At 45.0% G+C, this 22,245-nt stretch overlaps 1 protein-coding gene across 2 annotated transcripts in view; it reads right to left on the reverse strand.

The window, feature by feature from the left end:
- Positions 1-22,245, reverse strand: part of IGF2BP2 (insulin like growth factor 2 mRNA binding protein 2) — a 172,300-nt gene that overhangs the window by 18,153 nt on the left and 131,902 nt on the right. Inside the window, exons 5-10 of one of the 2 annotated variants that reach the window (XM_002716463.5) lie at positions 20,140-20,203; positions 17,884-18,156; positions 15,881-16,015; positions 5,999-6,121; positions 5,464-5,599; positions 2,528-2,656 (exon numbers count right to left, since the gene is read on the reverse strand). In XM_002716463.5, coding sequence (XP_002716509.1) covers positions 2,528-2,656; positions 5,464-5,599; positions 5,999-6,121; positions 15,881-16,015; positions 17,884-18,156; positions 20,140-20,203 — 860 coding nt within the window. The remainder of the gene's footprint in view (positions 1-2,527; positions 2,657-5,463; positions 5,600-5,998; positions 6,122-15,880; positions 16,016-17,883; positions 18,157-20,139; positions 20,204-22,245) is intronic. The other variant, XM_002716464.5, reaches the window with a different exon arrangement.

Below are 22,245 nucleotides of genomic sequence, written 5' to 3' on the forward strand. Positions count from 1 at the left end.
GCCACGGCGCCGGCCCCCATGTATTACTTTTATAACCAGAAAGCCGTTTTCATACACTTCCTGACTTTCGAATACTAACAGCAAAAGTATGAGAGCTTTGTGTAGTATGAAAGCAACCCAAGGGGCTGGTGGTATGGTGTAGCGGGTAAAGCTGCCATGTGCAATGCTGGCACTACTTCTGAGCACTGGTTCATGTGCTGGCTGCCCCACTTTTAATCCAGCTGCCAGCTAATGGCCTGGGAAAAGCAGGGGAAGATGGCCCAAGTGTTTGGGGCCCTGCCACCCACTTGGGAGACCGGGATAAGCTCCTGGCTCCTGACTTTAGCCTGGCCCAGTGATGGCTGCTATGGCTATCTGGGGAGTGGACTAGCAGATGGAAGATCTCTCTCTCTCTCTCTCTCTCTGTCTCCCCCTCTGTTTCAAATGAATGAATGAATGAATAAATCATTTTTAAGAAGTGCATTACCAAAATTGTCTACTCTTGAAACCCGAATGCCTATGAGATAGAAGTGTGAGTGTTTCGGTGGCTCTGGGCTCCCTGCAGAAGCCACAAGCCTCAGTGCAGACTCCCCATGTGCGGCACCTGTGCTAGGTCAGGCACGGGGCGTGGTGAGGGCGCCTGCCCGCCCCAGCCGCATACTTCTGCAGCCCTCGTGTCTGAACATCGAGGCAACTGTGTGCTCTGGATCAGAATCTCATCTTGATCCACAGAATCAGGAACCACATGGCTTTCATTAAAATAGAAATTTCACTTAAACCTGTTTTATAAAGAACAGGAAGTATATAATAATAAAATGGCTGCTCTATTGTTTGAGTAGAAATCTCAGATGAAAGGAAGTTTCTGAGTGGCAAAATCCATTTTCAGGTCTAGAGAAAATTCAGTTATCACATGAAAACCCCTCTTCAGGAATCGACAATAAAATATTTTAGGCTCTGTAGGTTGTACAGTCTCTGCTGCCTGTATTTAACTCTGCATGGCAGTAGGAAAACAGAAATAGACAATATGTCAAGAAACAGCCATGGCTGTTTCCCAGTAAAACTTTATTCACAAAATTAAATGGTGGGTTGGGTTACCCCTTGGGCTACAGTGTGCTGACCCTTATCTTAGATTATCAGTTTGAGAAGTGGTCTAATTTATTATGCTCTTCTCCCCTCATGCTGCCAGGTGGTGAGAGTGGCCTCATTTCCGAGGTCATCCTTTGTGGAGCCCCTCTCCCAGGAAACGGGCTGGGCCTTGGTGCCACTGAGCGGTACCACGCTGGGCTGGTCTCAAACTTGCAGCAAAGGAACGGGCATGTGCACCTCTCACGGAGCAGCCACGTGGCTGAACAGCTGCCATGGCCCCTCCTACCACATCTTCAGCCCGCCCCCCTACCACACACACGCAGGTCCCGTCTTTCAGCCCAAGAGGAGGTGGATGCTATGGAGCACTTCGGAAGTGACTCAGAAGCGCTGAGCGTGAGCAAGACGGCAGAACGTGCACGTGCATGTGGCTGAGGATGTGGGCGCCAGCTCAGTTCTGTGTTTTGTTGGCAGAATAGCACAGTGGGTTCTTCCCGACTCTCAAAAACCTACTGGGAATTCACACAGGGCAATGCCTACAAAGTAGCTACTAAGGTAATGTTTACCCACCTAATTGTTCCCATTTACGCAGAATGAACATTTGAAGAAAGAAAGCTTACTTAAAAAAAGAATAAGCAATATGTACGGAGAATTAGGAATGGGAAAAAAAAAAACCCTGCCAAGTGTCCTGAATCCCAGTTTGGTCACGATGCTTGTGAGTAAGAGCAACAAGCAGAAAACTCACAAAACGTAGCTTCCGTCTCTGTTCTGTTGTGAATTGATTCAAACAATAAATACTTATAGAGAACCTACTAAATACCAGGCATCATGCTAAGTGTTTAGACGCAACAGTGTCTAGTATCTCCTTTTAAGAACCATTTTATTAATAAATAGGATACGTGCTTGCTTCGGCAGCACAGACAATAATAAAATGGGATGCATTTGAATTGTAGGCATAGGTAGGAACTGTGTATATATACATTCAAGAATCATCCAGGTACTCTATTATTTTAATAGATATTAAAGACATTCTTACTTGAGCTAACAAATCCTTTTTATATAGCAAATGGGCCTCTACTTAATGAATTTGCTAGTAGTTTCTTTCTTTCCAAGATAGGACATACATGAGGGGTCTTCAAAAAGTTTGTAGAAAATGCATATTTATGGAAAAAACTACACGCAGATTTTAAAATTTTTTTGCACCTAAATACGCTTATCTTTTAATTCCACTTTTCCACGGCCTTTGTGAAGCACCCTCGCACTGCGTAAGAGCACGTGGTTACAGGATGGCTTAGCATCACCTTGCCCATTAGAAGGAAGTCCCAAGAAGTGTTGGCTGCAGCCTGTAAGTGCTCCTAATAAGCACAGCGTCCGAACAAAAGCTTTAGCTTTGGTTCAGCACAGAGCAATGCAGCTGCCTGAAGGTGCCCAGAGCAGGGCAAACCTCCGGATCTGAGCTACTTACAGCGAAGGGGTGGTATGGGGCAGTGGGGGGAGCTCCGCGGGGCCCTGCTGGTGGAGGCAGCATGGACAGTCCCGTCGAAAAGATGCCAAGTGCGCTGAGGTTCAACCCCGGGATCAGATTGGCTTGTTGCTGGGAACAGAAATGGAGAAAAATAATGAGGGGCGGAGGCCGGAGAGGCCCAGCTTGCCTGGGTCAGCCTCCCGCTCTTGCGCGGATGCCACCAATGTCTCCTAATTAGCTCTACCGGCACCGGGGCCTCCTCTCCACCCTGCGTCCAGGAGGAGGGTGGGGCGCCAACCTCAGTGTGACCGGGGCGTTCCTTCAAGGCTTTTCTGCTGCCCTCGGGAGTGTCTACACAATCTACCAGGGCAAACAGGGCTCTTCCTGAGCACCTCGGCCACCCTGGCAGCTGCTCGCCTGCTCACCCCCTGTCCCCACCCTGCCCAACCTTCCCTGAACACCCCACACTCTCTCGCATCTCTGGGCCCTGCACGCACTGTCTCCCTTGCAAAGAAGTGCCTCTCTCCATGCGTTCCTGGCTAAGTCCTACTCACCCCGTGGATTTCACCTGGGCTCAGGTGTGCCTGCACATGGGAAGTTTTCCCTCTCCCCAAAGGTCCTACTTAAATGTTCTGTCTGTGATCCCAAACAGGCCTTTGTTTCCTTAAAACAAATGCTCATCACGCAGCATTTGAATCACCTGTTAGTTACTGCTTTCCCTTTTAGACCACAATGCCTTGCAGACAAAGTCTGTCCTACTCAGTGTTGTGTTTTCAGTGCCTGGTATGCAGTAAGTACTCGATAAATATTCGATAAATATTTGTTGAATGACTACATTTTAAACAGATTAACAGTTTCTTAACTCCAACCACGGAAAGCTCAGACCCCATACTTAGGTACTGCCCAGGTTCAAGACAGCTCACCACCCCAGCCTCACGATCATCTTGCTTGCGGATGTGACATTTAAGCAAGAGAAGTTCACAGAGGCTGGAGGCGAGTTTTCACTGCACTCATCCCAGCCTGTACTCAACTTTCCTCCTGAACGTGAACCAGCTTTCTTTTCTTTTTTTTCTTTTTTTTTGGACAGGCAGAGTGGACAGTGAGAGAGAGAGAGACAGAGAGAAAGGTCTTCCTTTTGCCATTGGTTCACCCTCCAATGGCCGCCACGGCCGGTGCACTGCGGTCAGCGCACCGCGCTGATCCGAAGGCAGGAGCCAGGTACTTATCCTGGTCTCCCACGGGGTGCAGGGCCCAAGCACTTGGGCCATCCTCCACTGCACTCCCGGGCCACAGCAGAGAGCTGGCCTGGAAGAGGGGCAACCGGGACAGAATCCAGCGCCCCGACCGGGACTAGAACCCAGTGTGCCAGCGCCGCAAGGTGGAGGATTAGCCTAGTGAGCCGCAGTGCTGGCCGTGAACCAGCTTTCTAACACCTTCTGTTTTCTCATCTGTGACTACGGTCACCCAGTAAGTTGCCTTCTCCGAGAACCTTCGCCTCATTTGATACAGAAAATGCAGCAATTTTGTTACATATTCCCCAGCACATGACTTTGTTCCAGACACAAATGCATCTAAGCGATCGTTTGGTTTAGCCAAAGATGTTTGGAGCATACAGACCCTTTGTAGCTTTTCCAGATGTCCAGAAAGAGAAGGTAACCATAAGACGACACAGCCCACAGGAAGATGAGGCCTTCACATGACACTTTCACAGACAAATACATCCAAATAAGGGGGAAGTCTCACTGCACTCCTCTGCCTCATCCCTTCATGCCCCTAACTCACAGGAGAGGTGGGGGACGGGGCACTGACCTGGCCGAGTGCTACAGTAAGGGAGCTGGGATAGAAGCCACAGGGCTTGTTGTCAACATCCACTCTCCATGAAGTATGCCCAGCTCGGAGATTCGCTGCAGAGCCACCCAAGAGGGATGGGAAGTAGATGAGGGCTCAGGTGAAACAAAACAGGCCACGAGCTGACAACTGCTGAAACTGGACTACGGGCATGTGAGGCTTAGCAGGCCTGCATCCCACACCTGAGTCCTGGGTTCCAGTCCTGGCTCCACTCCCAATTCTAGCTTCCTGCTAATGTGCACCTTAGGTGATGGGTCAAGCGGTTGTCTCCTTGCCACCCACCTGGGAGACTCACAATGCCCAGCCCAGCCCCAGCTGTTGTGGGCATTTAGGGAGTGAACCAGAGGACTGGAGGTCTCTGTGTATCTCTCTCTGCCTGTCAAATGAATTCTAAAAAAGAAAATAAAAGAAAGAAGAAAGTGCACTCCTCTGAGCTGAGCTTGAGCTTGGACTTCACTGAGAGACAACTGTTTTTTTTTTAAGCGCTTTTGAATGTCAGACTGGTGCGGTCCCATTCTGCAGCAGGAACTGGGTAGCAAGGACGTGGAGAACAAGTCCCAGTCTACTAGAAGGAAATACTGGGGAGAGCTCAGAGAGCGACATTTACCGGAAATCTACACGTGCAGCTCAGCAAGCAAGAAGTGAAAATCCAAAGTTAATTTTAAAGTATATGTTTTTAACATTGTAAAAGTTACAAAATGGTATTACAGAAAGTTTGGGATGTAGGAAAAAAATTCTTTCCTATCACCTCAGCTCCTTTCACTTTTGTTTGTAGCCTTCCAGTCATCTTGGTCCATATTATTGTGTCATTGTAACCCTTTTATGTTTTGCTTTTCCTAACAAACATTCTACCCTCAGATCTCCTCATTTTGTACTCTTCAGAATTATGGTTTTAATGACCCACACGACCTTGTCAAGTGTGCTTACTAGCTGGCTTCCTGACTGTGTCAATACCTTTACCCTAAGAAGTAAGGAAAAACTGTGCATACCTATTCAGAGGCATTTCTTATTAGCCCACCGACAACCCCAAGAGCCGCGAACGCTGAGAGCCCACGTGAAACCACGGAAGGGCCCAGCACGTCACTTACGTTGACGGCCAGCATGTCATTCTCAAAGGCCTCACGCAGCTTCTTCATGATCTCAGCCTCGGCACTGGCACAGGCCTCCACGGTGCCCTTCACAGTGATGGTTCGTTCAGGATTGTAGATGCTCAAATCCTGTAATCTGGCCATTGTGAAAAAGAGAAAAAGGTCCCTGTTTTCAACAGGAAAAATAAAATTCCAAAAAAAAAAATCACAAAGAAGTGTTGGTGGAATAGTAGAAAGCTAGATTCTCTCATAATACATTCTGGCATAGAATCTGACATGGTAACCGTAAGTCGTACTAACGACTTAGGTTAGATCCATACTGGACAATGTCTGACTGACAACTATTCACATATTTATTTTTGACAATGATAGAGATCACTACTTCACTTACATATTATAATTGTATTCTAATATATAATATTATATAGTATAATTATATTATTTCTAGTTATATTCCTGTTTTAGGGAAACAGAGAAGAACTAGTTAAGCATGTAAGCTCTCCATTATCAGACACAATCTGAATGGGTGGCTTACGATGAGATCGTTATCTTGGTCCCCGTCTCGTGTTCAATTTTCTTCAAATTTCTGCCTTCTTTTCCAATCAGTCTTCCAACTAAGCCATTGTGGGCCAAGATTTTCAGAGGAATCTCTTCGGCTCTGAAACAGACAAACAGCAACTGAACGCTTGGGATGATTACAATGGTTGCCTTCCAAAAGCCATTAACCTGTTTTCTTCTTACAAATAGAAGCCATTTTGCTTAGGTACCAAGTGGCCCTAGACTCTAGTTCAACTACAGTCCATGAATTTTAACTGAGATAAGCTAAATGGTAATTCTACTCCCTTGTTGTAAGTGGCTGGAAGTAGGTCCATGAGGCAGATATAGAGAATGAGGTATGAGGGAAAGTCTGTGGATGACTGTGGGAAGCCCTTCCTTGCTCTTAAAAAAAGGCACAAGGCAGGGGATTCCAACTCAATCCCATCAAGGTGGCATATACCAATGCCATCTCGCTAGTCAAAGTGATCAGTTTCAGTTCACAATTGATCATAATGATAGGATTAAGAGTCAAAGGGATCATATAAACAAGACTAGTGTCTGCTAATACTAACTGATAGAATTAGAAAGGAGAGAACAATCCAACATGGGAAGTGGGATACACAGTAGACTCATAGAATGGCAGATGTCCTAAACAGCACTCTGGCCTCAGAATCAGCCCTTAAGGCATTCAGATCAGGCTGAAGAGCCCATGAGAGTATTTTAGGCATGGAAAGCCAAGACACTGTGGCAAAACAAAACAAAACAACCCCCCCCCCAAAAAAAAAAAGCACCTAAATGAAAGATCTCTGCGTGTGAGATCCCAGTAGAAAGAACGGGCCATCAAAGAAGGAGGTACCTTTCTCTGAAGGGAGGAGAGAACTTCCACTTTGACTATGACTTTGTCTAAATAAGATCGGAGTTGGTGAACTCAAAAGGCTTGCATAGCCTTGGCAACTCATGACAAGAGCCCAGGGTGATTACTGATGCCATAAACAGGAGTGTCAATTGTTAAGTCAACAACAGGAGTCACTGTGCACTTACTCCCCATGTAGGATCTCTGTCCTTCATGTGTTGTACAATGTGAATTAATGCTATAACTAGTACTCAAACAGTACTTTACATTTTGTGTTTCTGTGTGGGTGCAAATGGTTGAAATCTTTACTTAATATATACTAAATTGATCTTCTGTATATAAAGAGAATTGACAATGAATCTTGATGTGAATGGAATGGGAGAGGGAGCAGGAGATGGGAGGGTTGTGGGTGGGAGGGAAGTTATAGGGGGGAAAAGCCACTGTAATCCAAAAGCTGCACTTTGGAAATTTATATTTATTAAATAAAAGTTAAAAAAAAAAGGAAAAATAAAAAAGAGAAAAAAAAAAGGCACAAGGGGAAGTGAGTTCATCTTGAAGAAACAGGCCCTCTTTACCACCCCAGTGGGACAGCAGATTAACTAGATGGGCCAGAATACTTCTGTGAGAGCCGTGGAGATCAACTGAGAGGCTGCAGCACTGAGGCCACTGTAACAGTCAAGAAGGGATTCCAGCAAAAGGGCTAAGAAAATCTGCAGCCTTGCTTTACCGTTCATGCCCGTCTCCCTACATGGCATAATCAAGAGCAACTTGAAGGAAACCACACAGGCTGGAATCCTCCCTTGGCATGGAAACAAAAACTGGATCATGCACCCACTATTCTGGCTTTTCTGGGAGTTATGTCTGAACGACTGGTATGTGTCACTGACTTAGACCACTGATAGGATCAGCCCAGAGTTTATTTTTTTTTAAAGATTTATTTATTTATTTGAAAGGCAGAGTTACAGAGGGAGAGAGGGAGGGAGGGAGGGAGGGAGAGGGACAGGGAGAAGAAGAGGGAGAGGGAGGGAGTGAGGGGGAGGGGGAGAGAGAGAGAGAGAGAGAGAGAGAGAGAGAGAGAGAGAGAGAGGTCTTTCATCCACTGATTCACTCCCCAAATGGCTGCAATAGCTGGAGCTCGGCCGATCTAAAGCCAGGAGCTGCTTCTGGGTCTCCCACGTTCCCAGGGCACAGCAGAGAGCTGTATTGGAAGTGCAGCAGCTGGGACTCGAACCAGCACCCATAGGGATGCTGGCACTGCAGGTGGTGGCTTTTGCCACTACACAACAGTGCCATCCCCAGCCCCAGAGTTTAGAAGCTGCTAAAAACAGAAGTAAACTGGACATGAGAGCTGCAGTTCTGCAGTTAGATACTGGAGGACTAATGAGACCATGAAAGAGTGAGAGGTCCTTGCTAGGCTGACAAGTTAAAAGTCTTCCTCTGCATGAAGCCAGCAGTATGGGTGGCTATTGTTTCATATGCCTAAATCTCACCTCCTCCAACACCACCAAAATCACAAGGCATATCGAGAAACATGGAAACATGGCCCAATCAAAGGAACAAAATGAAATTCTAAAAACTGACTTTTAAAATGCAGATCTATGAACTCCCTGACAAAGAATTTCAAATAACCATACAGATGCTCAGTGAGCTAAAAAGAACACAGATAACTAAATGGAATCAGGAAAACAATGCATGAATAAAATGAGAATATCCACAAAGAGACAGAAATTATAAAAAGCAATATAACAGAAATCCTGAAGCTGAAAAACATAGTAACTGAAAAGAAAAGTGGTTTCAAGGAGTTCAACAGCAGGTGTGATCAGGCAGAAGAAAGAATCAACAAAAAGGTAGGTCATTTGAAATATCAAGTCAGACTAACAAGAAAAAAATAATGAAGAGAACTAAGGGATTTATGGAACACTATCAAACAAACCAATATAATGTGTGATGGGAATCCCAGAAGAAGAAAACAAAGGAAGGGGCGGTGAGCTTATTTGAATAAATAATCAAATTCCCCAAATCTGGAGAAATGAATGGACAAACAGATCAAGAATTGAGATAAATCCACAGAGAATCACAGGGACTCACTAGGATCAACTGTCTAAAGTCAAAGATAGAAACTCCTGAAAACAGCAACAGAAATGCAATTTGTGACACATTAAGAAGTTTCCATAAGATTCTTGACAGATTTCTCAGCAGAAATGTCTAAGTCCAGGAGGGAGTGAAATGACATTGTAAGGAAAAAGGGTACAGATTAGTGTCTCCTCACACACGGCACCAAATGTAAGAAAAGGGGCGCAGAAGAGAGAGGAGACAGGGTTCGAACTCACAGCCAGACTCAATGTATTCAAAGAAAATAAATCCGCAGAGGTCAACCAACTGCCAGCATGCACACAAATCAAACGTGGCACAGGCCCAGACCCCAAGGCCTGGGCTTTTTTACTGTTCTTCCCTCACCCCCCACATTCCTACCCCAGTTTGGAAGCCAGTGGGCCAAGCTTGGAAATCCTGTGTGGAGAAGCTCACCTCTACCTACTGCCCAACACCACCCCTTGCTCATCTAAGATATAAAAAAGCCCAGCCTCTGGGGTCTGGGCCCTGGGTCTGTGTGCATGCTGGCAGCTGGTCAACCTCTGCGAGTTTATTTTGTGGCTGTGAATTTGTACCGTCTCCTCTCTGCTTCTGTCCTCTGAGGCGGCACCAATCTGCACCCCTTTTCCTCACAGACATGAGTGTATTCAAAGTGCTGAAAGGAAAGAGAAAACAAAAACTGCTAACCACGAATACTGTTCCTGGCAAGAACTGGCAAAAATGGAAAAACGAAAGCTTTTCCAGATCAACAAAAACACAACACGTCACTGCCACTGCATGACTCTGGAAGTAAAGCTAACTAGAGTCCCTCAAGCTAAAAGGAACGGCAGCTGGCAACACAAAGCCACATGACAATGTATGGTTCTCCAGAAAAAGTACATACTAGGCACAGATTTTAAAATTATTTTGTACCAAAGTAAGTATTTAAAAGAGTTATTTACTTGAAAAGCAGAGTTACAGAGGTTGGCAGTGGGGTGGTGGTGGTGTGGAGAGAGAAAAAGAGATCTTCCATCCACTGGTTCACTTCTGAAATGTCTACAACAGCAAGGGCGGGCTAGGCTGGACCAGGAGCTTCACCTGGGTCTCCCACGCGCTGCTTTCCCAGGAACAGCAGCAGCAAACTGGATGGAAAGTGGAGTAGCCGGGACTTGAAGTGGCGCCCATACGGGATGCCAGCATAGAAGCAGTAGCGGCTTAAGCCACTATGCCACAGTGTTCACCCCAGTATCAAAATGATTTTAATTCCATTTTCCATAAGCTTTTTAAAGTTCCCTTGTACATGGAAAAATATACTAAGCTATACTACAGTGATTTGGGTGCACAGACTTTAGACTGAAACACTTTAAAAATTCTGTCAGTGGGTATACAACATATAAAAATATAATCGGGGACATTCAAGGGGCTGCAGAGATCATAGAATAGTATTCTCGTATGCAATTGAAGTTATTAGTTTAAAAGGGAATGCTGTAATTTTAACATGGTTTTCTTAACTGCAATGGTAACTGCAAAGAAAATATCTATAAGAATATACACAAAAGGAAATCAAAACATATGACTACCAAAAATCAACGAAACACAAAGGAAAGCAGTGAGAAAAGAAAAACAAAAATGCAACAAGGGGCCAGCACTGTGGGTAGCGGGTAAAGCTGCCACCTGCAGTGCCAGCATCCCATGAGCGCCAGTTCAAATCCCACTGTTCCACTTCTGATCCAGCTCTCTGCTATGGCCTGGGAAGGCAGTGGAGGATGGCCCAAGTGCTTGGGCCCCTGCTCCAGCGTGGGAGACCTGGAAGAAGCTCCTGTCTTCAGATCAGTGCAGCTCCGGCCATTGCGGCCAATTGGGGAGTGAACCAGTGGATGGAAGACCTCTCTCTCTCTCTCTGCCTCTCAGTCTCTCTCTGTAAAACTCTGCCTTTCAAATAAATAAATAAATCTCTAAAAAACAAAAATGCAGTAAGACATACACAGACAATGAACAAAACAGCAATAAGCAATCCTTACTTAGCAGTAACTTTAAATGTAAATAGACGCAACTTGCATGTAAAAGACACAGAGGAGTTGGAGTTGAATGGATTAAAAAACAAAACAAACCCAGGATCTGACTATATGTTGCCTACAAGAGACTTTAAGTCTAAGGACATACAGAGGCTGAAAGGAAAATGGTTAAAAAGACATTCTATGCAAATAGCAATCAAAAGAGGGGGAGTGGCTATACTAATATCTTAATACCACACAAACAGACTCCAAAAACTGTTACAGGAGACAAGGAAGGACATTATATAATGATCAAAGGGACAGTTCATCAAGGAGCTATAAGAATTGTTAAGTATTTGTGTACTAAACCTCAAAGCTCCTAAATATACTCATATGAAACCAATTTGACAGAATTAAAGGGAGAAATAGATAATAACATAATAAAATAGGAAACTTCAATACTCTTCTTTAATAATGGATAGAGTTACCAGACAGAAGAACAATAGGGGGGCTGGAGCTGTGGCACAGTGGGTGAAGCTGCCACCTGCAGGGTCAGCATCCCACATAGGTGCTGGTTCAAGTCCTGGTTGTTCCACTTCAGATCCAGCTCCCTGGTAATATGCCTGGAAAAGTAGCGGAGGATGGCCCAAGTACTGGGGCTCCTGCACCCACGTGGGGGACCCAAAAGAACCTCTCGGCTCCTGGCTTCGGCCTGACCCAGGACCAGCCATTGTGGCCATCTGGGAAGTGAACCACTAGATGGAAGATCTGTCTGTCTCTCCCCATCTCTAACTCTGACTTTCAAATCAGTCAATCAATCTTAAGGAAAAAAAAGTTGGTGCTTTGAAAAGATGGAACAATTGACAGATCCTTAGATAAATTAAAAGAAGAAAGAATATTCAAATAACTAAAATCAGAAATGAAAAAGGGAATATTATATCTCATGCCACAGAAATAAAAAGAATTATAATACTATGAATAACAACATGCCAACAAATTGGATAAACTAGAAGAAATGGATCAATTTCTAGAAACACACAACCTTCCAAGAATGAATCATGAATAAAAGAAAATCTGAACAGACTAATAACATGTGAGAAGACTGAATCAGTCATTTAAAAATCTCCCAAAAAGAAAAGGCCAGAACTAGAGGGCTTCATTATAGAACTGGATCAAACTTTTTTTTAAGTTTTTTTTTTTTTTTTTTTTTTTTTGACAGGCAGATTTAGACAATGAGAGAGACAGAGGGAAAGGTCTTCCTTTCCGTTGGTTCACCCCACAAATGGCCACTATGGCTGGCGTGCTGCACTGATCGAAGCCAGGAACCAGGCGTTTCCTCCTGGCCTCCCATGCGGGTGCAGGGCCCGAGCACCTGGCCATCCTCCACTGCACTCCCAGGCCACAGCAGAGAGCTGGCCTGGAAGAGGGGCAACCAGGACAGAATCCAGCGCCCCAACCAGGACTAGAACCCAGTGTGCTGGTGCCGCAGGTGGAGGATTAGCCAAGTGAGCCGCAGTGCCGGCCTGGATCAAACATTTTTTAAAAAGTTTATTTACTTTTTATTTATCTGAAAGGCAGAGTGAGAGCAAGAGCAAGAATTTTCCATTTGCTGGTTCACCCCCCAAATGGCTGCAACAGCAGGAGCTGGGCTGATCTGCAGCCAGGAGCTTCCTCCCATGCAGCTACAGAGGCCCAAGGACTTGGGCCATCCTCTACTGCCTTCCCAGGCCATAGCAGAGAGTGGATTGGAAGTGGAGCAGCCAGGTCTGGAACCAACATCCACATGAGATGCCAACACTGCAGGTGGTGCCTTTACCTGCTATGCCATAGTGCTGGCCCCGAAGCTATACTGATTTGTATCCCAGGTTCACAGGAGTATGGTTCACAACAGCCAAGAGCTACAGCAACCCGAAATGTCCACCAGTGGATAAATAAAGTATGGTCTACACATACAATGGAACATTATTCAGTCTCAGAAAGGAAGAGAATCCTGTTACAGGCTGCAACATGGATGCATCTTGAGCACGTTATGTTACATGAAATAAATAAGCTAGTCATAAAAAGGTAGGCACCGTATGATTCCACTTACAGGAGGTACCCAAAGCCACTGAATTCACAGAAACAGGGTTGTGTGTACGAGGGTGGGTACAGAGGTGATGGGAGGTGGGGAAAGGGGAGTTGTTCAATGAGTAGAGTTCCGGGTTTTCAAGGTCAGAAAGCTCTAGAGCTCTATAACAATAACATGAACATACTCACCACCACTATACTATGTACTAAAATGACTAACCTGGTATATCTTACTACATGTGTTTTTACCACAATTCTTAGTTTTTCAGAGAAGATACAGGGAGGGGATGCCCTCTTTTTCTCTACCCACTGTTTAATATTTTTGTGTGAGAACACGACATTGAAATTACCACAGCTATGCTCTCGTCACCAAGGGAATAGGAGACATCCCCAGGAAGGCAATGCAGGAAGCATCCTGTTGACGTGAGGACTTGCCCCACAATATAAGGATCCCATCTTCCTGCTTAAGCCACTTGTTCTCTCTTATTAAGACCAAAAGCATCTAACAGATGTATTACTTCCTCAAAAGAAACAGGATGCTTGCAGAAGCACCACTAGGGGGCGACTTTCAGAGCACAGGGCTCTCAGCTTTGTTCACGGCAGGATTCCCGCCCCAGGGAGACGTGCCTGGCACTCAAGGTGGATGCTCAGTAAATATTTGGAAAAAGAGTAAAAAGGTGTAGGATCTGCTGTGATTCTGATGTTGTTTAAGCCCTAAGGATCCCCGTGCTGGTGGCCTGTTCCCCAAGGTGGTGGTACTCAGAGGTGGAGGAACCTTATGTGCGGGGCCAGTGGATGGGGCGGGGTCGCTGCCCTCAGACCCCTAGGGAGTGAGGTAGCAGTTGTGAAAGCAAATTGTGCTGTGGCAGCCAGAGCAGTTCTGCCCGCGCTTCCGGCTTCTGCTCTCAGGTATGACCTCTCCCTCTTGAATGCGCTGTCACCACCACACCGTCCACCATACTGTGATGCTGTCAAGCCAGCTCTCAGCAGAGGCTGAACCCATGGTGCTCCCGACCCCCCAAACTGGGAAGCCAAACAGAGCTGTTTTCTTTATAAAGAACTCAGGCTCAGGGATTTGGCGTTGGCAGCAGAAAATGGACAAATGCAGGAACGCTGTTCTCATACATAGCTTACTTCCTACTCACCCCCTCAGGGTCTGTCACCTACACAGGGCAGCCTTCTCTGAAACGCCCACATCCCCGCCTGTCCCCCTGAAATCCGGATTACAGCCTCTACTCACACATCATCATTAGACACTGTATTTTCCCACTGTTGGGTTTCTCACAGCGACACTTAGTAACTTACGGGGTTTCCATTTCTTTAGTGAGCATCTCTCCCACGGGGCTGTAAGCTCTACCAAAGGGGGTCCTGGGTCTTGTGCTCAGGGGCATAGTCAGTTTCAGTCCCCAGCACCATGCTTAACACAGTACAGGCACTTAAGAAAATTGATTTCAAAGATATTCTACCTTAACTCTCCATGAAAACTTGAAAATTCCATTTATTAATAGGTATTTTTGACTATTTAGAATTTTGGAAGTTGTTTTTATCAGGTCAAAGAACAGGATGGTGTTGTTTATAAAGTTCTCAATAATGTGGATGAGACAGGGGCTTCCTCAAATTACATGGCATTCAGGGGAGCTTCAAAAACCCATGTAGAGAAAATAATTCACAAGAGAACGGTCCCAGTTCCTAAGGAAATCTGAGAATAGACTTATAATGTTCTTCTGTTAAAGATGACACTCACCTTCTTGGTTTTGGAAATTCTTGTTTGACATGATTTGCTAAATTAATTTTATATTCAATATACCACTTAATGCTCCTCATAAAACTGCCACAACTGTCTATAAATGGATCTTGCCAAACTGACAGCAGTCTTTTTTATTTATTATTATAGTCTCTGTTCCATTACATTTATTTGTTTATAACACAAAATCAATTAGTTTAGAAAGAACTGCATTTGCCATCAGATTGGCACAACACTCACACTGTAGAATCTTAAATATTTTGTAAAGAAAAAGCAAGGAGGTTATTAGACAAGAAGAGTAAAGTAGACCCTTGGAAACCAGTTTCTACTACTTAAGGAAATGTACAAGTTTTAAGAATAAATGGTTGAGAGAACAGCACAGGATGGATTTGGTGTCCAATATGACAGTCATCGGCCATATACATGCCTATTTACACTGGAAGTAACTAAAGCAAAATCCTCATTTCCTTCACTGCAACAGTCACATTTTAATTACTCAGAAGCAACATGGTAGTGGCTATGTCATTGAACAGTGCAGACGGAACACTTCCATCATTGCAGAAAGTCTACTGGGCAGCACGAATCCGAACATTTTACCAATAATTACTACCAGTGAGTGACGGAAGGTTAGGAGCAGCAACAGAAACACACCGTGGAGCAATAGCCATAGCGTGAATGCCAAAGACCTATTTCCCACTGCACTCTTCTTGGGAGCAAACTTAAGAGGCAGAGAGAGGGAAGGAGAGAGTGAGTGGGAGGGAGGAGAAGAGAGAGGGAGAGAGAGAGAGAGAGAAGGGAGGGAGGGAGACACAGAGAGACAGAGATTGATTTATACCATTCACTGGTTTATTCCTCAAATGCCCACAATAGCCAGTGCTAGGCCAGGGCTAAAGTCAGGATCCCAGAACACCACCCAGGTCTCCCATATGGGTGGCAGGGGCTCAAACACTCGCACCATCATCCACCTCTTCCCAGGACTTGCTGGCAGGAAGCTGGATCAGATATGAGATACGGGTGTCCCAAGCAGCAGCTTAACTCTTTGTGCCACAATGCCCACCCCAGATTTAAAGCTTTAAAAACACACACTGGGCTAAACGAAGGAGCATCAACTCAAGTTCTCTGCTGAGTCGTCGGCACTGCATGCAGACTTACAGTTTGGTCTCATCAGCCTCTTTCTGCATGATTTCAAGAATCATGCGGCATGCTTCAGAGGTCCCCTCTGGGGTAGCATGGATGGTGACAGGTTTCTCTGCAGCCCCAGAGTTCTCCTTCCTATGGATGTCCACCCTGTAGGAAAAGAATCAAGAGCCCTAAGTCTAACGTCATCTGGGCTAGGACCCTAGTCCCAAGAAAGTGTCACACCAGCCAACACACAGCAAAGACACAGACAAGGAAGCATCGTGAGCGTGTGTGCAACCAATGCCATTCTCCAAGGAGGAGGCAAGCAGTGCAGGGGGTCTTGTGCCAAACTCTAGTCCTTGAAGTCTCATTGAGAAGGGAATGGCTCTAACCGTGCCACAGAGGCACCAAACCAACTTGGCAATGAAGTCGATTTGGTAAATGAAGCATTTTGTGTAGCTTTCCAAATGACCACAGCAGTGAAGGCTAAAGTGAGAACGGTGACACTGCACACTGGCACAACGCCGGGCTCTGAGCTCACTGCAGCTTTTAAAAGCCATATGTTAATCCAAATCCAAACACCCAAATCAAGCAAGCTTTATATATTTGAGTGTGGAGAGAAAACAGAGGCATGCCCTCTCTCTCTCTAAGTTTTTGGTCTCCTTTCCATTGGCAGCCTGCCTTCTTCCAGGCTCTAAGGACTAATGGCTCAAACGCTTGATGACTTTATCAGACTTCTCTGGGTAGCTGTGGCCCCAGTTGTTTTTGTTAACTCTCAAAATCACATAATTGATGACATCCCTTCCTACTTTGGCTGTCAGAAAGCCCAGTGCCAAATCTTCGTCTTGTTTCTAAAAAATGGGCACACACTTCGAGAGCTAACCTCACTGGTATTTAAACTTGTTGAAAAATGCGTTTAAGCGACCTGAAGCAATTTTTGGAACAAAAAGACTTACAAATAAAAATCAATTGCACAGTGAAGCAATCTTAGAGGGAAAGAAAGAGCTGATTTTTAAAATAGAAGGAACACCAGACAGTAACTTCTTCCTTTCCCTTCTCTTTCATCACTTTACTCCTATGATTAAATACACCAGGACTCAGTCTTTTTAGTGTCTATTATTTGGAAGGATAACTCAGAAACTTTGAAGAGAACAGCATTTTCTTGTTGAGATTACAAGACACTCATTGAATGATTTGAATAAAAATATAATGGTTCATGTAAATTACCAATACTTGTCAGTCATTTGGCACTTTGCCATTTAAGTGTTCTCGTGTTAAGTATTTCACCAATCTGCCTGGTTGTACTAATTTACTGTGAACCCTGGCGAAACACAGCAATCTCCTTTTTACAGAAGAAGCAATCCATGTCTCAGAGAGGCTGATTTCCCCCCCAGATCATTCAGCCATTACGTGGTAAAACTTGAATATAAGTCATTGTTTTCAAGTCCTGAGCTTTCTTCATTACATTGTGTTGTGGTGTTACGAACACCCCAAAATCAACAACTCTCCAAGTCATTTTATCCACTCACTCCTACTTCCAGTTCTGTCTCCTGAACCAAGACGAAGTAAACACGAGACCAGTGTACTTTACTTCTTGCTCATGCCGCAGTGACTCATTAGCTACTTTAATGCAGCTTTTTGTGAGACTACCTAGGTGGTCTCAGACAATGGCTACCCCCTGGAACCCTGACTCAGGAGAGGGGGAGAAGAGAGAGAATGAGTGGGTTCTCACATCCCACAGGACCCTGTACCTCTGCTGTTTTCCCGAAGCAGACGCGTTCGTGAGCATTGGTTAGTGTATGGGAGCAGTCCTTGGCTGTGAGGTCATCAGAGCCAAACTTTTAGCCTTTCAGCCTTTTAGCCGTTAGCACGAAAGCTCACCAAAGCCCTGCGCTTGTGTTAGTCTGTTAGTAGTCCTGTCCCATCCAGCACAGCCCCCACTGCTGATGTGAGCAAGTGACCTGAGGGTGGCTGAGACCCACCAGCGCTCAGGGGACCCCTCAGAAGGAAGCAAAGGAAGCCCCGGAGGCACGTACCGGGACTGGGTCTGCTTAGTGATGTTCTTTATGGTCAAGCCCTCCTTTCCGATGATGGCACCAACAAACTGGGTGGGGACCAGGATCCGCAGCGGGAAATCAATCTGTCTGGCCTGAGAAGAGCCCCCAGGGGCGTGGCCTTGCTCCCGGGAAGAGTGGTCCCCACGCTGGGCTCGCTGAGGGGGCGAAGGGGAGCTCACCTCTTCATCCGGGATGTAGGAAATCTTGAAGGAGTAGTTCTCAAACTGATGCCCGCTTAGCTTCTCAATGGCTCTGAAACGCAGCAGAGAGCAGCATTAAGAAAGACCTTCCGAGGACTGACTCATCCCCTCTCCTGTACCAGGTGCTTGTGAGGTGCGGATGCAGCAGTGAGCAAGACAGACGCCACCTGGGCTCCCCGAGAGCACCAGGCCGACAGGCAGGCAAGCAGCCCCAGTGCTGCGCCAGATCGGCCAGACCTGACCCGCCTGCACGCTCTGCTCTTTCATCCTCCAAGGCTGTCTTCTCTTTGTAAAATGCTGGTATCCAGCTGAGACCTCCCTCTCTCATTTTGAGTATAATACTTATTACTGAACATTCAGAAATAGGTAAGCGCAAACACAAAACTCTGAATCCATCCTGTATCTTTCCAGTCACGCTTACATATAAATATTATTTATAAAAATAGATCAGTATTGTATAAACTATTTTCTAACCATCAGAAGACACTTAATATTGTAAACATTTTTCCATGTCATTAAATCTCTTTCCTTTTTTAATTATTAATTTATCTGAAAGGCAGACAGACACAGAGAATGCAAAAGGGACAGAGAGAAAGATCTTCTATCAGCTGGTTCTTTCACCAAGCGCCCACCACAGTTGGGGCTGGAGCCAGGAGTCTGTAGTGTGGGTGGCAGGAACTCATCTACTTGAGGTGTCATTTGCTGTCACCCAGAGTGCACTTTTAGCAAGAAGCTGGAATTGGAAGCAGAGCTGGGACTTGAGCACGGGCTCTCTTAGATGGGATACTGGAGTCCCAAGCATTTGCACCAAATGCCTGCCCTCATTAAATATCTTTCGATATAATTTTAGTTTAGATTCTATTGACTGGTCATAGCTTTTGCAGCTAATCCTCAATTGTTAGACATCTATGCTGCATTCATCTTCTACACAGTAGTGTATCTTTGCAACTATAACTTTGCACACAGCACAAATGCCTCATGGAACGCTAGGTCAGAAAGTATGAGGAATTCTGGGGCCAGCGCTGTGGCACAGTGGGTAAAGCTGCCTCCTGCACTGCTGGCATCCCATTATGGGCACCGGTTTGAGTCTCAACTGTTTCGCTTCTGATCCAGCTCTCTGCTATGGCCTGGGAAAGCAGTGGAAGATGGGCCAACTCCTTGGGCCCCTGCACCCACGTTGGAGAACCAGAAAAAGCTCCTGGCTTCGGACTGACCCAGCTCTGGCCATTGTGGCCATTTGGGGAGTGAACCAGCAAATGGAAGACCTTTCTCTCTCTCTGCCTCTGCCTCTCAAATAAATAAATAAATCTTTAAAAAATTTTTAAGAAAGTATGAGGAATTTTAACATTATTTTTCAGTTCTGCTCAACATGTACTATCCCACAGCAGTTTAGGAAAGCATTTGTGTCTCTGACTACTCAATAGCATAGAATAATTTAGCCCAACCCTACTGGGTTCATCTTCCGGGTTTATGAATTTATTACAAAACAGCACCTTTTGAAGCCAATACAGGCAAGAGTAATATTGCCCACAGGTGTCCACCTAAGTGAGCGGCAGATTAATATAGACTGTCAAGGAGAATTCTTGGTATACCCCCTGCTTATAGTAAGCAAAGATTCACAGTAAATGAATTATTACCTTTTTCAGTGTAAATTAACTTAAAAAAATAAAAAACTACCAGTTTGAGAACAGGTTAAGTATGTCTTCATGTCTGTTGAAAGCTTGCAAAAGAAATAAGACTATAATCCTGGGACATACACCCAAGGTTATATCACACCCATAAAGCATGGCCATATGCAACCATAATTCTAGTTGTGATGACCCATCAGGTATCCACATTCTTCAAGACAGAGTGCCTATGCCATCAACAAACATCCTGATGTGAACACCAGAGGGTTCCCAGGGAACGTTAAAGACGGAATAGACCAGCCGCCACTGACCTGCATCTTCAGGAAAGGTTGATAAACCCAGGACTAAAAGGAATTCAAAGAGAAAACCACATAAGCTTAAAAAGAAACAATCCCAAATCGACTTACGTCTTTGCTTCTTCTCTTGTTGCATACGTGACGTTGACAACAGCAGTTTCTGTGTCTGTGTTGACTAGGGAAGAAGCAAAAAATGATGTTGTCATAGCAAAAAAAAAAAAAAAAATCAACCTCTGTCTTAAAGTAAACAGATTAATTACAGAGAAAAATGCACAAAAACCCTCATCACTCTAACCATACAGTTATTTGCATCTCTATGTATTTACATGCATTCATAATTTATAACCAATTGTATATACAGCTCAGAGCTATATTGCATGAGTATACAATATATACATTTTCTGTTTTTCACTTTTAATGTCTACTTACAATTACCGTGAGTAAATGGACCATGATTTGCCTAACCATTTCTCACTTGTTGGCAAATGTGTTGTTCCCAGTATCTGCTATTCTAAATAGGGCTGCTAAAAATCACCTTTGTTGCAAACATCATTTGATTTTGTGTTCGTATGAATTACTTCTTTAGGCTAAAATCACAGAAGAAAAATAACTGGGCAAAAGAACATGCTTTTAAATGCATGTTTTCATGTTGCTCTCCAGAAGTATTTATTATACTATTTTCAAGGGCTGAACCTTATTTTTAAATATTTATTTTATTTCCTTGAAAAAGTTACAGAGAGAGGTAGAGAGGTCTTTCATCTTTTGGTTCACTCCTCAAATGGACGCAACGGCTGGAGCTCAGCCAATTCGAAGCCAGGAGCCAGGAGCTTCCTCCAGGTCTCCCACATGGGTGCAGGGGCCAAGGACTTGGGCCATCCTCCACTGCTGTCTCAGGAGCACCAGCAGGGAGCTGGATCAGAAGTGGAGCAGCCAGGACTAGTACCAGCACCCATATGGAATGCTGGCACTTTAGGCCCGGGCTTTTAGCCTGCTGTGCCACAGGGCAGGCCCCAAGGGGTGAACTTTTAATTGTCATGATTTTCATTCCATTTTAATAATTAGATATATAATATAAACTGGATATATATATACATACATAAAAGAAAATGCTTTCATTCATACATTTAATATTTTTAAATTAATTTATTTGAGAGGCAGAAAGACAGAGACAGAGAGTTCTCATCTACTTATTCATTCTCCCAAGTTCCCAGAGTAGCCAGGTGTAGGCAGGGGCCAAACCCAGGCACTGGGAACTCAGCCTAAATCTCCTGGATGGGTTGCAGGAACTCCAGGTTTTTGTTGTTATTGTTGTTGTTGTTATTGTTTATTTTTCAAGACGTATTTATTTATTTGAAAGGCAGAGGTGCAGAGAGAAGAGGCAGAGAAAGAGCATCTGCTGGTTCACTTCCCAAATGGTCCCAACAGCCGGGGCTGGGCCAGGCTGAATCCAGGAGCCTGGGACTCTATCCAGGTCTTCCTTGTGGGTAGCAGGGACCCAAATACTTGGGCCATCTTCTGCTGCTTTCTCAGGTGCACTAGCAGGGAGCTAGATCAGAAGTGGGATAGCTGGGACTCAAACCAGCACCCATAGGGGATGCTGCTCTCACAGGCGGTAGTTTGATCCACTGTGCCACAGTGATGGTCCCAGGAACTCCACTGTTTGAGACATCATCACTGCCTCCCAAGATCCACATTAGCAGGAAGCTGGAGTCAGGAGCTGGACCAAGTGTTGAACCCAGGTATGTCAATGTGAGACAAGGGCATCTTAACTGGTTGGCTAAATGCCCACCCCTTAAAAATGTCCCGACAAATAAAAATCATATCTATGATGTACAACATGTTTTAACATACGTATGTACTGTGAAATGGTTAAATAAAGCTATTTAACATCCACATTACCCTACATTCTTATTTTTTGTGGCAAGAACACTTAAAACTAGTCTCTGAAAGCAGCGGAGGATGGCTCAAGTCCTTGGGCCCCTGCACCCATGTGGGAGACCTGGAAGAAGCTCCTGGCTCCTGGTTTCAGATCTGCTCAGCTCTGGCCATTGCGGCCATTTGGAAAGTGACCCAGCGGATGGAAGCGCGCTTTCTCTCTCTCCATGCCTCTATCTCTCTGTAACTCTGCCTTTCAAATAAATAAATGAATCTTAAAAACAAACAAAAGACCACCCTTTGAGCAATGCTCAGTGCTGCTATGAATGAGTCACCATGAAG

Source organism: Oryctolagus cuniculus, chromosome 4, assembly GCF_964237555.1.
Source record: "Oryctolagus cuniculus chromosome 4, mOryCun1.1, whole genome shotgun sequence".
Lineage (NCBI taxonomy): Eukaryota > Metazoa > Chordata > Mammalia > Lagomorpha > Leporidae > Oryctolagus > Oryctolagus cuniculus.